The sequence below is a fragment of the Convolutriloba macropyga genome, chromosome 2 (assembly GCF_964194025.1).
Source record: "Convolutriloba macropyga chromosome 2, txConMacr16.3, whole genome shotgun sequence".
Taxonomy (NCBI): Eukaryota; Metazoa; Xenacoelomorpha; order Acoela; family Convolutidae; genus Convolutriloba; species Convolutriloba macropyga.
In genome coordinates this window covers 72,167,530-72,183,719 of record NC_134469.1, presented here as the reverse complement: position 1 = coordinate 72,183,719, position 16,190 = coordinate 72,167,530, and the positions used below count along the sequence as shown (strand labels likewise).

General features: G+C 34.0%; 1 protein-coding gene across 1 annotated transcript in view; it reads left to right on the top strand.

The window, feature by feature from the left end:
* The first annotated feature begins 1,721 nt into the window (after positions 1–1,721).
* LOC142334989 (cGMP-dependent 3',5'-cyclic phosphodiesterase-like) overlaps positions 1,722–16,190 on the top strand; it is a 51,821-nt gene continuing 37,352 nt past the window's right edge. The window contains exon 1 of the mRNA XM_075383317.1: positions 1,722–4,335. Coding sequence (XP_075239432.1) covers positions 3,860–4,335 — 476 coding nt within the window. The 5' untranslated portion in view covers positions 1,722–3,859. The remainder of the gene's footprint in view (positions 4,336–16,190) is intronic.

The following is a 16,190-nucleotide window of genomic DNA, read 5'->3' as shown; positions in this document are numbered from 1 at the left end:
ACTCAAATTTTTGAAATTGTAGAAATATTTTCACGAATCAACTTGAAAGAGGAGGTCTGAATTAGCTTAAAGATACCTTTACAGAACTGAGTGTGTATGTGGTGTTGACTGGGTTCATATATGCATAAACATAAATGCCTGTAATATATATATATATATATATATATATATATATATATATATATATAATATATATATATACTACTATATATACTATATATATATATATATATTATATATATATATATATATATATATATATATATATGTATATATATAATATTAGCTAAATTTATATATATATATATATATATATATATATATATATATATATATACGTGTGTGTGTATGCATGTATGTTTTTAGTATCAATGGTGTTGTGTGTGTGTGCATGTATGCATATGTTAAGCATATAAGTCAACTTGTGTATTTATGCCTGTGTGTGTGTGTATTAGTGGTTCTTGGTGCCGTGAAAAGTTAAGACATAAAGATAAAATGTTGGTAGCTCAATGAAGCGTGATCGGTTCAGTTTGCATTTTGAGTGGCTATGAGCGAACCTCCTCCTCATCATCAAATGAGCACGGGCTAATCTACCCCAGAGGATTTGCGTCGCCACAGTTATGCCGCATGCTTACACGCATTTTTAAGAGAAATTCCACTTGCTTCGTCCACCTCCCCCCTCTCTGTTCTTTCCTTGCGCTTTCCCACTTTCTTTATTCATTCCTCTCTTCTTCCTCTATGTTTTCCCCGAGCATCTAAAGGCTTCAAAAGTTGTGGGCCTTTTATGCTAGCCTGTCGCGCGAGTTTGTAGGGGATAAACTTAGACTGATTATTGCTGATAAAAATGAGGAAGTATAGAGTTTTTTGGGGAAAGCAGTGGGAATTTGAGCTCACTAGTTGTGTTACTTTTGAATAGTTGAAAAATTGAAAAATTGCATTTAGTTCTTTTTCAACGTTCGAGGACGGAAAATCGCAGGCAATGCATGCACGTGTACTTGGTGCATGTACACTCACACACATATATATATGTATGGATGTATCTATGTATGCGTGTATCTATGCGTATGTGTGTTGTGCGCATGTTTAAAGTATTCGCTTTCGTATGTGCTTGTGTGCGTGTGTGTGTGTGTTTTGAATGGAAAGATTTGAGATGTGGAGCTGTGATGGCGTAAAATGGAAGCACTGCATATTTTGCTGTCTAGCATAATAGATTTTGTTCCGTTTTATTTTATTTTGCGGTGTCGATCATAATGTGCACAGGCGGAGGAGCAACTCCCCCCCCCCTTTTGGAAGCTAGTACTGCTGGTGCCAGTAAATATAAACAATAACCGGAGCGCTCAACAAAAAGAAAAAGAAAAGCTGAGAATAAACACAATAAACAAGAAAATACTATTTATATTACATTTTTCAATACATAACTCAGTTTAAACTACCACCATCAAACCACCACCACCACCAATAACACAAATGCACTGCCGCAATTATACATCACGGATAGCATAATACTGCACATACACACTCGCACTAAATTGAACGGCGCCTCCGCTTTCTGTTAGATTTTACTTTTTATTCGCTATAAATTCTTCCCACTTATGTGTGCGGTGGTGCGTCTACGTTTTTTTCTGCTTACTGCCGTAGCAGTTGAATGCATTCCATGCTTATTATACGGGGAGCGTTTTGTTTTTAACAGAATTTGAGAAAAAGTAAAGAAAGAAAAAGGAAAGAAAAAATACACTTTTTTCAATATATATCTATCATTGTATTTATATGTATGAATATATATCAGTGTGTGTGTTATATTTGTGTGGGGTATATTGGACTGTGTGAACCAATCGGCTATGAGATTTTTGCGTCTTTTGCATTATAATAGTAGCACTTTAGCGTGTAATAATAGCACGTTTTCCCAGTGTGAGATACTGCAGTATCGGACAGAACAGGAACAACCACCACCACCACCACCACTACTACTATCTTTCCCGTTGCCTCCTCACCACTATCTTAGCTCCTCTTCCATCACAGTTATGATGGCGGACTTGTTCTCAATCCATCCATTCGTTCACGTATTATCCATTTATTCATTCACGGATTGATCGAGTACACTAGCTGTACTAGTAAGGAGCAGGCAACCGCACCAACATACTTTACAGACCTCTGCCGAAAATAAGAGCAAAAAATAAGAAACACTGAATCTATTTTATGTTTTTTCTTCCTTTCCCCCACTACTGTTCACGCTCTCTCTTTCTCTCCTCACACTTGCACAATATCTAGACTTTTCAGACGGTTGTAGAGCCTAATAACAGCATACACTTACGACCCGGCCAATATAGTACCCAATTTTACAACCTCAAAATTGCTACCTTTTCCATCACTCTAACCTGCAGTGCGAGCAACGTGTGAGTGTAAATACATAATGCAATGGAATAGCACAGGTCTAAGCCAGGTTAACATGTTCAAACTAAATGATCCGAATTTTATTTTTCACTCAGTCAGTTTTTTGACACCCCTTGCCCCTTATAGCCCCATTTACCCCCTAAAAATTTGACTGCATTCCTGTAGCATATCTAAATGCTACCCGCAACCCGCATGTAGTGAGAGAAATTGTTTAGCATTGAACTGAGGACTAAAAAGGAATATTAATTTTTTTCAATGTGGTGCAAATTATAGATGCTCTCAAAAGCGAAAGATATACAAGATAATACAAAATGAAAAGGTATAAAAAGCAAGACACTCGGGACGCTTGATTGGTTTTTACTACTCTTCGCTTAACAGCTACTATCAACCACCTGTAGTCTGCTTACATTCTTACATACAAACTACATTCTACCTATTTGTTACCTTGTGCAATTCTGTTCCAAACCCAAAGTTGACCCCCCTATCCTCATTTTCTCCCATCTCTCGCTCTCAGTCTCTTCAAATTTATTCTTATTTTGAGGCATCTTGTAAAATTTGAGCTCTTGCTTTCTGTACGCTCAGTTTTTGCCCTGCTTCGTTTATGGCCGTTTATTAATTATGATATGGTCTTTGTTATCAAAGAGTAAATCGACAATGTTATTGCTAATTTAACCTGTATTTATTGCAACTCAATCAAGTCCTCTCGCTCTAGCTTTATCAAGCAACTGGTTAAAGTGAGTGCTCGTGACGCAGTTGAGATTATAACGTTCACAGATAGCCTTGGTTTTGTTTTACAATTTCTGGCGACTGTTTGGCTTTCAAACTCGTGCGAGATCTTCTGGTCCGTATTTTAACTGGGTTCAAGATTAAACTCAAGAGGTAGATTAAACTGGCAGCTTTCAAAATAACTCTCAAATGATATAGTGGAACAGTAGTATTAGCTGAGCATATCATTTGCAAACTGAAGTGGTTTGCTTGTTTATCTTAATCAAACGGGCGACCTTTTCTCTAACGTTTACATTTACGTAAACTATTCTTTCTCGGGCCGATTAAGATGGTTCTTTAGCTTTAAACACTTACCAACTTTATCTCAATTTTCTTTCTCAGATTTAACTTTGTCAAGTTCAGAAACACTAAAATGCACAAACAATGTATCTGTTTCTGCTCTTTTCGTGATAAGAGCTTTCAAGATTCCAGTATATAAGGTATTAACACAAACTGGTTATTAATTTTAATAAAAAACGGATCAATTTTTTTCTAATCAGTCAACTCGAGTAATTCTGTTGTGGTTATTAATGAGCATCAACTTCTCAAAAGTTATTTCACGGTTCTTCAAAAATTGCGCCTTTAATTGCAATCAACAATCATTGTGTGTGTGCACGAATCAACAACAACAACAGCCGTGCGATTGGTCTATTGTTCTGCAGATTAAAGCAACGATTGCTCAAGTGAAATTAACTGGTGACTTATGTTTCGTTCCTGCTTCAGCAGCCAAAGCGCAACCATTACCACCACCACCACAACCATCACCGCCTCATTCGCCATCGCAGCCTCAACAGTCGCGTTTTTAGCATCAACCAGCTCTGACATAAAAAATTTGTTTTCTTTTAATTTTCGATCAATTCTTTTAAACTACAACAAGCATTGCTCTTACTTACTCTACGCCATTCGAAAACGACTTTGGGGAGTATTTTTACAGTTACCGTCTATACCCGAATACCTGACCTTATTTTCGAAAGAGTCCTTAAACCTCCAATTGATATTCGCCTATTTAGATTGTCTTGTTAGCTTTATCCTAGCGCGTAATCACTTCAATTCCTCACATTACCTGTTAGCAACCTCCTGCCCTTGTTTCTCTTCCGAGTTCAACTCTCCGTTTATTTTGGGAGTATCGCCGCGTCTCAAAATGAAAAAGTTGTTCAGACCAATTACTGTTGCGCTCAGGTTCGTATTTTGATTGCCTTATATTTTGTATGTTTATGTCAGCCTTAACAAATACCATCTTCTAATTCATGGTGTTTGCCTGTAGTATTGTGAGTGCAGGATGGGCCGTAATTTTTCATAACCGATGTAACGGTAATTGTTCTTTTAGTTGTCGAAGGTCCGCCGAAGACTTAAATTTTGTCTTTTCTTGAGGACTCTAAATCAAATTTCTACCGGATACTGTTGTTGTCAAAACATTTCACAATAATGGTCATCGTTTTCCTCATGTTGTCATAGCTGTGCTCTTTAGTTTAACCCGACTACCAGATGTACTCTTTGTAATATTTTTTGACTCTTTGAAATCTACAAAATCGAGTTAATCAAAATCATTGTCTTTCGTCATCAGTTTAAGTACTCCTTGATGAAATTTTAGGTTCTGAACTTCAAGTTGTTTATGTAGTTGCGAAGTGAATACACTGAATCTGCCAATAATTTAGCGAATTAGAAAATGTAGAGAAACTTCTCTATGACTCAGCAATTTTTAAACCAATTTTATAATTAGATGTTTTTAGTAATTTTGTAAGAACAAGATTTAATTGGCTATTTTCTATATAAATTATTTTTTCCGCACGTGCAAAATCGTCAAGTGCATACAAATTTGACGAAAGAACGTTTCTGTCGAATTCCTCCTTTTTTGTTGAGGGCCATGAAATTTATCGAGCAAAGCTGTTGTTATCAACGATATTGCTATTTTTTGGATTAAAATTTTCCGACGCAGCTCTTTTCTGAAGTTTAACAGATCATTTTATACATAAACGATGGGCACTACGGTTCCAATTGGAATGTAAAGTTGTCTCATTTCAAATTTCCGCCGATTGTTTTGTTTTGGTCTAATGAACTCCAAATTTCCAGCAAAGTTTGCTATTTCATTCAAATTTAGTTTCACGTTCAGGTTCGAGAATCAACGTCATGTTTATTTTATGCAACTTCGAATAAATTATCTACTTATGTCACTTGATGGCTCAAGATTTTGAAATATTTTTTTTGAAAATCAGTCTTCGTATTTTTTTTGCGAAGTATCATCGAGCGAATTATAGCTTTCTACTAAATTTTTACTTGTGAACAGTTTTGAGTTATCGATTTTGAGGAAGATTTCGCGAAGCCAATTTTAATTTTGCATAGTTGCTATTTTGATGTACAGTCGATATTTCGATTGCTTTCCCGAACAGAGAAAAGCTGCAGAGAAGGTGGAGTCCGTTTTAATATTAGAAAAGAAACTTGCTTTAATATCTCTTATTTTTTTCTACATCGAACACTGGTAATCAGGAGTTTGTTTTTTGGGTAATAGTCTACAATTTGTAGTCTGAGGCGTTTACTGCGTAGTTGAGTTATGTCTCAAGTATATTCAGCCAGGTCTGTTGCGATTGCAAGTACAATCGACAAACGTAATCTATGAGTGGAGCTTCTGAATGTATTGTGTTAATTGATATAGATTCGGATTAAAACAAAATTTTGAGTCATAATACACAATTTGTTAAAACCTGTTGAATTTAAATTATTTATAGACTAACTCAACTACATTCCCGTGGCCTACATTTTATTCGTTTTTGTTCTATATTTTTTAAGTTTTTTGTTATTTAATTGTTATCGCAAAATAGAAGTCATTATAAACCGCTATTTTTGTTGATGCAGGACCCTCTTGTTATCTTTCCTTTACCGGTTGCGCTATTATAATAGAATACTATTTTTTTCGCGTTAGCTGAATGTTGAGAGTCAGATACATACAAACTCATCTCATCAAGCAATAGTTGTGACATATGAAGACAGATCTAATATGTATTCAGCAGTTTTCTCCACTTACATTTGCTTTGGGATTTCCTATATATAATATAAGATGTTGATTTAATTTTAAACGAAACCAATATTAATATTTGTGTTGTGTATACATAAACTAAGGATTGTTTTTGATAATTGGTGAGATATATTCAATCCGTTTACGGATGCTTGGTTGTAGCTATATTGTTGGGGCTTTTTTTAGTTCTGTTTTGACTATTGTTTCTGCGAATATTCTACCTTTTTAGACTTTTTCTGGGTTTGTTTTGTCTGTAGACCGTTTACAGTGCTAAGTACTTGAAATCAGCGCTGAATTAGCCTTAACAAATTTTGTTTTGTTAGAATTGACATTGGTTAGTCTTGGTTTTCGATAATGTTTTTTTTTCATGAAAAAACGTATCTTCAGTTTGACTCGCGCCATTAATATTTGCATTATCTGCGATTCGAACTTCCGCCAGAGTACTGGTAAGATCTGAATTGCGTAACAAGTCATAACCACTGAGCTAAGTTGGGTTTGTGGTAATTGCCTACTATTTAACTTAAGTATAGAGGGTGTTTACTATATTAATTACTAGTTATAAGCTACAAATGTTTGACATGCTTCCCAGAATTATTTTTGTTGCATAAGTTTTCAGACTATACAAGATAAAGTTAGCCTCGGTGAACTCAATGACCTCATTTAAATCATAATGAGGATAAACCGCGCATAAAGAGACTTGAAATACACTTAATTATCTAATGTTGCAGAACTGAATTTGGGTTTTACTATTGATAGATGCTGGTTTAGCACTGAAATGCTCTGAAACGCAAGTCCGGGTGCTGATTTATTCAAAAGTTGCCAAATCATGTCTTTTGACCTGATAATGTTAAGATTCAATGCTTTGGAGCGTTTTGACATTTTGAAATGATTACCTTAGTTTTCAGACTTGGAGTCTCTATCTATGTAATTACCGAGATATATGACGTTCTGCATTGTTTGGTTTAACTACTCTTTGGCACAATGATAAGGAAACAAAACTTGTCATTGAATTTGTGTTCTGCAATCCTTTTGCTCGTCATCCTGAGGTCCAACAGGGCAGCATTGTTTATTTGCGCGTCTGACAGTGTATTGTAATTGGTATTAAAAGATTTATTGTTGACTGAGTCTGTCAGTTTCATCGGGTTAAAACTTCTGCGGGTCGCGCGGAGAGTTAGAAAGCCGTAACAGTTTGCTAAGATTAGATCTGGATACTTACAGCAACTGCCAGATTTTGGTCTTAAATTTTTGAACATTCTGGTTGATTTTGGTAGAACTGTTCTTGTATTGTAAAGGATTGCATTTTTAATCATAACGGATATAATTGATTGGTTCCATTTTCTTGAACAGGTAATTTTAAATCTAAAAATTTAAACTCACTTTGATTCTGACGTCGCGCAGGTTCATGTTCATGTTTACTTTGTTAACTAATTGCTTAGAGTTATGTAAGTTATATTTATATTTAACCTCTGAATTCAATGCTATACGAATTTGGGTCTATTTCTCTGTCTTGTGAAAAATAATTGCACTTTCTTTCAAAGTTAAGCACTTTCTTTCAATAGCGCTTCCAACTGCAGGTAATAATTTTTATTTTAGTGTTTCTGCGATGTTTTTGACTGTGTTCAACAAGTCTTCAATCTATGAGTTCGTTGAGTTGGTTTGTAATTGCTTTTTTTCATCCAAGGAAAATGAACAAGTTTGTTTGTAAACTATAAGTTTATTGATGAAAAAGTTTTAAATACTTGAAAAAAGAGTTTCATATTTTCAAAATTTTTTGACTATAATCATGCCACGTGATATGATAAAATTTTGAACAATTTATTTTCAGACGATTTTTATTGATTTATTTTTATTTTTTTAAAGTGCTGGCAATGGAAAACAAGTGGTTAATTATTGCAAATGGCCGAGACAGTTGTTTGCATGATTTTAATTAACTATTAAAAACTAGCCAAATTCCTCAAAATTTATTTGATTTTACTGTCATACTGATTTTATCTAATGTTTTTTCTTTATAAAAATCAGCATTAGATAAATCGAAGATTAGTTGTATATATCACTGTATGTTGAACACTTTTAACATGACTAAGTACTTGACGTTCAGCAGCAAAATGGGGTAGGCTGTTGAGCCTGTGGATTTTGTATTTGTATTGTGGAAGCTATTACGTCACAATGGAGCTTGATTCAGGAATGGTTTTGTTGTAGAAATTATCTGTTTACTTCTCTACATTTCCCCCTGAGGAAGCTAATTCACGGAGAGATAATGATTTTCTCCCAGATTCTCCCTGACACTCTCAAAGGGCTATACAAATTCCTCCTTGCTCCAAATTTGATTGATTTTCCCAATTGTTACTAGTCTGTATAGAGAGGGTTTCTTCTCTTCTTCTAATTCTAAATACCATCCAAAAAGTATTCATATCCACCCTGCTCTCAGCTCAATTTTAAACAACGCTCGAAGTAAACAAATTTGAAAAGATTTTTTAGTGTGAAATAATGCAGTGACTAAGTTTTGCAGATTAGTGTTGACGAGAATGTTTTATTATTTGACATTTAAATGTATTAATAGCCTAGCCATGCAATTTAAATACTGTTGATGTAACAGTGTACTTTGTGTGAAGAAACATCACGTTGGCAGGGCTTAACAGAGCACTGAAGCTGAAACTCTGAATGACCACAGATAAACCAAGCACCTGATAACAAAAGTTAGGCTCTTTTTGACAAGCTGATTTGACCAGTTTTTAGTTACTCAATTAAAATTTTCTATCGTTCGGAATTGTTTTTCCCCCCTAAAGAATCCACAATTCTCTCAAAAAATTTTTGATCTTAAATTTTTAAGATTTAACACAAAACGAGAGAAACGATATTTTCTTAAAAGTTCTTTTGAAATCTTACAAGATGAAGCTTTTGCTGTTTTTCGGAAGGATCGAGATAATTTTTCAAATTAGGAACGCAGAAAGTGTGCCTTTATGAGTTTCTATAAGCAGAATTTATATAGTACAGTTGTTGAATGCAACTTCAAGATTGCTCATGATATTTTTTTAACACAAAACGAGAGAAACGATATTTTCTTATAAGTTCTTTTGAAATCTTACAAGATGAAGCTTTTGCTGTTTTGCCGAAGGCTCGAGATAATTTTTCAAATTAGGAACGCAGAAAGTGTGCCTTTATGAGTTTCTATAAGCAGAATTTATATAGTACAGTTGTTGAATGCAACTTCAAGATTGCTCATGATATTTTTTTAACACAAAACGAGAGAAACGATATTTTCTTATAAGTTCTTTTGAAATCTTACAAGATGAAGCTTTTGCTGTTTTTCGGAAGGATCGAGATAATTTTTCAAATTAGGAACGCAGAAAGTGTGCCTTTATGAGTTTCTATAAGCAGAAATTATATAGTACAGTTGTTGAATGCAACTTCAAGGTTGCTTATGATATTTTTTTAACACAAAACGAGAGAAACGATATTTTCTTATAAGTTCTTTTGAAATCTTACAAGATGAAGCTTTTGCTGTTTTTCCGAAGGCTCGAGATAATTTTTCAACTTAGGAACGCAGAAAGTGTGCCTTTATGAGTTTCTATAAGCAGAATTTATATAGTACAGTTGTTGAATGCAACTTCAAGATTGCTCATGATATTTTTTTTAAAAAAACAAGGTAGTTCTGTTTCAAAATTTTTGTTAAATTTAATTATATTTTGTTATATTATTGTGATATTATAATATTATATATAATTCATATGGTCTTGACAAATTTTGCAGGATCCGTGTGATCCAATGTTTTATGTGTTATGAGTGCATGTGACTAATACGCTCAGTCGGCTGCGTAATGTGTCTTTTTTTCAGACAATGATTATATTAGGAAACTTTTTAAAACAAGAGTAGCAGAAAACGGCCAGTTTCTGTTATGGTTGCGAAGTAGAGATATGTGGTTCCTGGACATTTTTTCTCAAATTAAACAAATTACCAAAAAAACGCCCAATTGTCCTTCCGTTGTTAAATACATTTGTTCTTAAGGTAGTTTGAAGCGTAATTATATGCTCACGGTGATTATCATTTACAATTAAATAAAACAAAATTAATTCTTCACCTTATGTTATACTCCTGGAGCCTTCTATTGTTAGAAAATTTGTTACAATGTTTTCCGATAGTGAGTTTTTAAAAACGATGAAACAGATTTTTTTGCCCCGCCGTAATTGAACTCGGCAACAGAATGCGCTGATTTGCGGAATTTTGAGTTCTCTTATAGGTTTTTACTTGTTTAAATTTGACGAGAAATTCCTCTCTGGTGTGCTGAGGGGGCTGTATTTTACCGTAACCCAAATGATCATCTCAAAAGACAGTATTGTCAATGTCTAAATTTGTTTTTCTTTTTCAATTACATAATGAACATTTTCTCAGAAGAGAAGCGCGTCAGTATATTTTTCGCTTTTTAAAGTAACCTATATTGGAACGTGGATGCACGATGGTGCGTCTAATGAATCAAAATGCAAGGAGAACTCAATTGTTTAACAGGGAATAATGCACATATTGTTTTTTTGGTGGTTTAGTTACTTCGAGACTATTAGAAATAAAAGCTGAGCTTTAATCGAAAGCAATCCTTTAGTAATGCATTTTTCTCTGGATTAGTATCGAAGCCAGATTGATACGGATTTGGAATCCAAGTTCACAATGCAGCACGTAAATAAATGGTTGTATCATGGAAGAATGGCTCTTTAGAACAAATATATCGGAGCTGTTCTGTTACAAATTTCTGTTAATTGTTTATCTGATTATTGAACAACAAGATCAAAGGGAATAAATTGGGTATTATGGCTTTCGGTATTTTGGCATTGTATAAGTTGTCTTGTAACCGTTAAATATTATCTCTAATATTATCATGGGTTGAAAACATTGATTTTTCGCGCAAATTGAAGAACCATTTTTTTGTTACCAGTCCGATGATGCCAGTGGGAGCATTTTCGGATTTGTACCCAAAAAATTTTTGGTCTTAAATTTGTGTGAACAAATCGATGCATGTTTTCAAAGCATGATAATATTATATTGACTCCTAAGAGGTGAAATTGGCCGTTCTTCATATTTTAGACAATTTTTAGGATGTGAAAAGGTATTAATTATACATGATTGCTACGCACCTGGTTGGAAGGAAATAGTTGCCCATCATCGAAACTTAATGACGTCACTTTGGAAAAACCGTCTCTTTAAATAACTCGGCCTTGCATTATTTTCAAACTACAGAGAATTTCTATTGCATATATTAGTGCTAAATTTCAGTTTTGTTTTGTGTAAAATTTGAGAAATTTTTGATGTTCTTTCGTTAGATGAGAAATGAATGGAACAGAGATGTATATTGTATGATTGCGGGTTAGTTTTTACTCTCATTGCATGACGTCAGAGGAAAAATTAGAAGTTAAAACATTGATTGAGTTTATATTTTGTTATGAGCCTCTTGACTGTTGGCTAGTGGTATTCTCTTGTGCTTTGATTGGACCTTGTTCGCTTGAGTTATCATTGAACTTCTGAGGAACAAACTTAAGTTTGCTACTCTGACGTCGGGGCTGGTTTGATTGGAAAATTGGCAATGTGAATTTATCCCATTATTACACTTTAGCCAGAGCGCACTGATAATACCCACATTGGGCACGAAAACAGTTATGAAATTTTATAGATAATTTGATTTGAAGTTAAGTCATCCTTTTTCTAAACGACAGTTTAAAAGTTTTTTTTTTAAAAAAAAGCAGTTAAATCAGATTTTAGTTTGAACCGCGAATTTAAAAATCACCACCAAAGTCACCACACATACACGTAAACGTCTATGTAATTCAAATTAAAGGACTCTCTTAGCTCAAATTTGGATATTCTATTATTTGTGGAGGTGGATTGTCTTTGCTTTTACGTGGATAGATTTAAGTTCCTATGACTCTTGGTGACTGTTTGCTTGAACTGTATTTTAAAAATCACGGTTGTAGATAAAATGGTTTGACTCTATTTCGTATTTAAATCTCTAGTCGGGACAAAAGCGCAATCTCTCACAAAAGCGCAATCTCTCGTTTCGAACAGTTGACCTTGCTTTATTCATGTGTTCTTAAAGAAGAAAAAGACAAATTGAAACAGAATTTTAGCTTTCTTTATCTCGTTCTTAATTCTTAATTCTTATAACTTTTATCTGATACTTTTAACAACTTTAATAGATCTTAATTATCAACATGATGAACCAAGAGGAGTTCAATTCGCATAATAAAAATGAACTGTACCGAATTTATGTAGATTTATTTAAAAAAGTTGAAGAAAAAGACTCAATTATCAAAGAGTTTGTTATTTCAGCAAGCCAATTTTTGCTAAAAAAGCAGTCATATGACGATCCAAAGGAATCAGGTAAAATCTCAAACCAATATAACCCCCCCATCATTCAAGAGGTTCGTGTAAGACGTTTTGAGCCAAAAGAGGTTCCCACAAAAACACAAAATCTTGTTATTGGAAGCAGTCTGGTGAAAAATTTGGTCGGGGATAGTACTATACCGGAAGATATCTGCGTACATGATTATCGAGGCTCAACAACCTGTGAAAAAATTGAAGTTGTTAAACAATTGCCCAAAACAGTGATCAAAACAGTTCTCATTCAGGACGGGACGAACTCAATTCTGAAAGAAAAACAAAAAAACATTGACGAGTTGTTTGAGAAATATACAGATTTGGTTGATTTAACAAGAAACACGCTATCTCCTGAGAATATTGTACTAATGCAAGTGCCACCAATTCGTAATCTGCCAAAAAACGAACATATTAATGAGCGCATTAAACTTTTTAATGATAAAATAAATGCATTAGCAGGTGATGAAAATTATAAAGTAGCAAATGTGTACGACCTCATGAAAGCCATGCCAAGCTATGATAGTTTGTATTATGATGATTTGCATTTCCATTACAAACAAGGTGTCCCTTTTTTAAAAAATTGTGTGCTTTCTCAATTGCTTCCCACATCCAATAATTTAATAGCTCTGAATAACAACCAACGTAATCCAAACCAATACCCAAAATACCGCAATCATTGGAGACAGAGTTACAATTATATGAGAGGTCAATACTAGTCGAGATAATTGTTTTGCTGAATATTCTTAGTTTCATTTGTCTTCTTTTATTTTTATTGTTTCAAAATGAAGCTTCAGTTCCACTTTATTCTGCTTCTTATTTTGTGTGTAATCACATCAAAAAGGAACTGGGTCTTCACTACTACACCAATAAATCTTAAGAGTGAGAGGATGTCATCGTGCATGTCTAATAATAACGCGTATCCAAAAAAGAAGATCATTTTTACCTGCTTGTTAAGGAATTTTCTTTACTCCTTGGTTGTCATTAGATTTCTTTTGTTCTTGTCAGGTGACGTAGAATTAAACCCAGGGCCACCTCTCATTTACACGCAGTTTACCACCTTAATGAAAAAATACAACGATCAAGTAAAGTTTCTACATCAAAATTGTCAAAGCGTGCTTGGACAAAGGTTGCTCCTTAAGAATTTTCTATCTGACCTAGGCGACAATTGTATTTCGGGCTTTTCAGAAACGTGGTTGAAATCAGTTAACGATGTTCCGTTTTGGTCGATACACTCAGAATACTTAGTGTCCTTCAGATGCGACCGACGTACTGATCTTCAAGAGAAAAATAAAGGCGGTGGTATTCTTTTGTTCGTTCCGAAAAAATTTCATCCAAAAGCACGAAATGATCTAGAGACCATGTCAAAAGACCATTTTGAAAGTGTTTGGGTAGAGTGCAAAATAAATAAAAAGCCCGCGCTGATAAATTTGGCTTACTGTCCAAAAAAAACAACTAATTAATTTGTTTTTGGAAGAGCTAGCCCTGGATTTAGATAGAGCAGCGACTGAAAATAAAAAAATTTTTCTACTAGGTGACTACAACCTTAATTACTTTAATTGCAATGAAAGAAATCTCCTAGAAACTCTGATCTTGCCGTACGGTTTACTGAACTCAAATAAAACTTTAGCAACAAGAGAAACATCAAGAACGAAGTCGCTTATAGACTATGTTATATGCGAAAATTTTTTTAGTTCCCAGACACTAGACTCGATTCTAAAAAGTGATCACTTAGCCACGCTTACTTTAATTGGTGAAACCGTTAAAAATAAAAAAGAAGCTATCAAAAAAATTGTTTTTGATAAAACAAACTACTCTAAAAATGCTTTTTCCCTAGATGTTGGAAAGATAAATTGGAGATCATTTTATTTATCAGAAAATCCTGAAATCATGTATAAAAACTTTTGCTCGTCATTGGAAACAGTAATTAAAAAGCATGCTCCACAAAAGACCGTCTTCATACGCCATGACAAGCCTAAACTAACGCTACATCAACAATGGATATCAAAAAACACAGTAAAAAAGTTTGCAAAGACATCAAATAATAACAACAAAAATGTTTTGAAGCAAGAAAATGAAAAACATCTGCTAGATGTGTTTCAAAACTTAAAAAGTGCAAGAGAAAGGTGGAATTTTATCAACAAAATCAGAAACTGTGAAAAAACACAGACAGAAATACCAAGACTCAAAAACAGTTTTGGAACGGTTTTGACCAATGGGAATGATATTGCCAATCTTCTCAACTATAAATTTTCAGCATTAGGTGAATATTTTGGAAAAAAAGAACAGTATCAATTTTGTAATAATCAGGCACGCCACAGTAACAAATTTATATTCAGGTATACGACAACCAAGGAGATATTTGATATACTCAACAATTTAAATGTTAAAAAACCGTTGGGTCCATCACTCATTCCAGCTTGGGCTTTAAAAGATGCAAGAGAACACATAGCTGAACCTCTCTGTTTTTTGTTTAACCAATTCCTAACTGAACAACGCTTTCCTGACCACCTTAAACGTGCCCACGTGTTGCCTCTTTTCAAGAAAGATGATCCTGAAGATCCGATAAATTATCGACCAATTTCGCTTACTGGAGCTCTAGCTAAAATTTTCGAAATCCTTCTTCGAGATCAAATATTAGCTTATTTAGAGAAGAATAAGTTGCTTGCAACAACACAGTTTGGATACAGAAAAAAAGTGTCAACTACAGATGCTCTTTTATATTGCACTGAAAAAATCAGATATGATCTCAATAAAAAAACATCGTCACAGGAGCTTTTTTAGACCTATCTAAAGCTTTTGATTCGATATCACATCGTACTCTTCTGCACAAAACTAAACTTGTAGGTTTTAGTGCACAAGCAAACACAATTCTAAAATCTTATCTAGAAAACCGTGTGCAAAAAGTCAAATTCTCGAAGTATGAATCAAATTGGATAGCACTTAACCGTGGAGTACCACAAGGTACTGTGCTAGGCCCACTGCTTTTCAACATATATGTAAATGATATGAAAGATGATACAGATGTGAATTCTAATATAATCCAGTACGCTGATGATACTTTTATCTTTTGCAGTGGAAAAACAATTTCTGAATCAAAGTTACATCTTGAAAAAAGTATTGCTAAACTCATTCTCTTTTTCAGGAAAAATGAGTTAAATGTAAATGAAAGCAAAACCGAATTCATTATTTTTGGAGCCCCTAAAAGAAACAAAATCGAAGAAATAGTTGTTAAAGGATGTACAGTTCTCGAGAAAAAAGTTGTGAAATACTTGGGAGTTCATATTGACTGTAATCTTTCTTTTGATGAAGAAATAAAAAATGTACTAAGAAAAATGGCTGTTGGCATAAAGGTCATTTACTCCATCAAAAATATATTTCCTGAAAAAACTAGATCTGCTTTACTGAACGCTCTTGTTTTAAGTCATCTGCATTACCCAATTGTTCTGTTCTCAGGTCTTAAAAAATCACTTCGAGTTACTCTAAATAAACAATTGAACTGGGGAATAAAGGCATGTTTCAATAGAAGCAAATTTGACAGGACCACTGATCTCAAGATCAAACACAAAATCTTACCAGTAGAATACCTCATAAAATATCGGGTTATTATATATTTTATAAAACTTCTAAAAGCAGATCTACCAGCTTTCGATGAACTCAAGTTAGC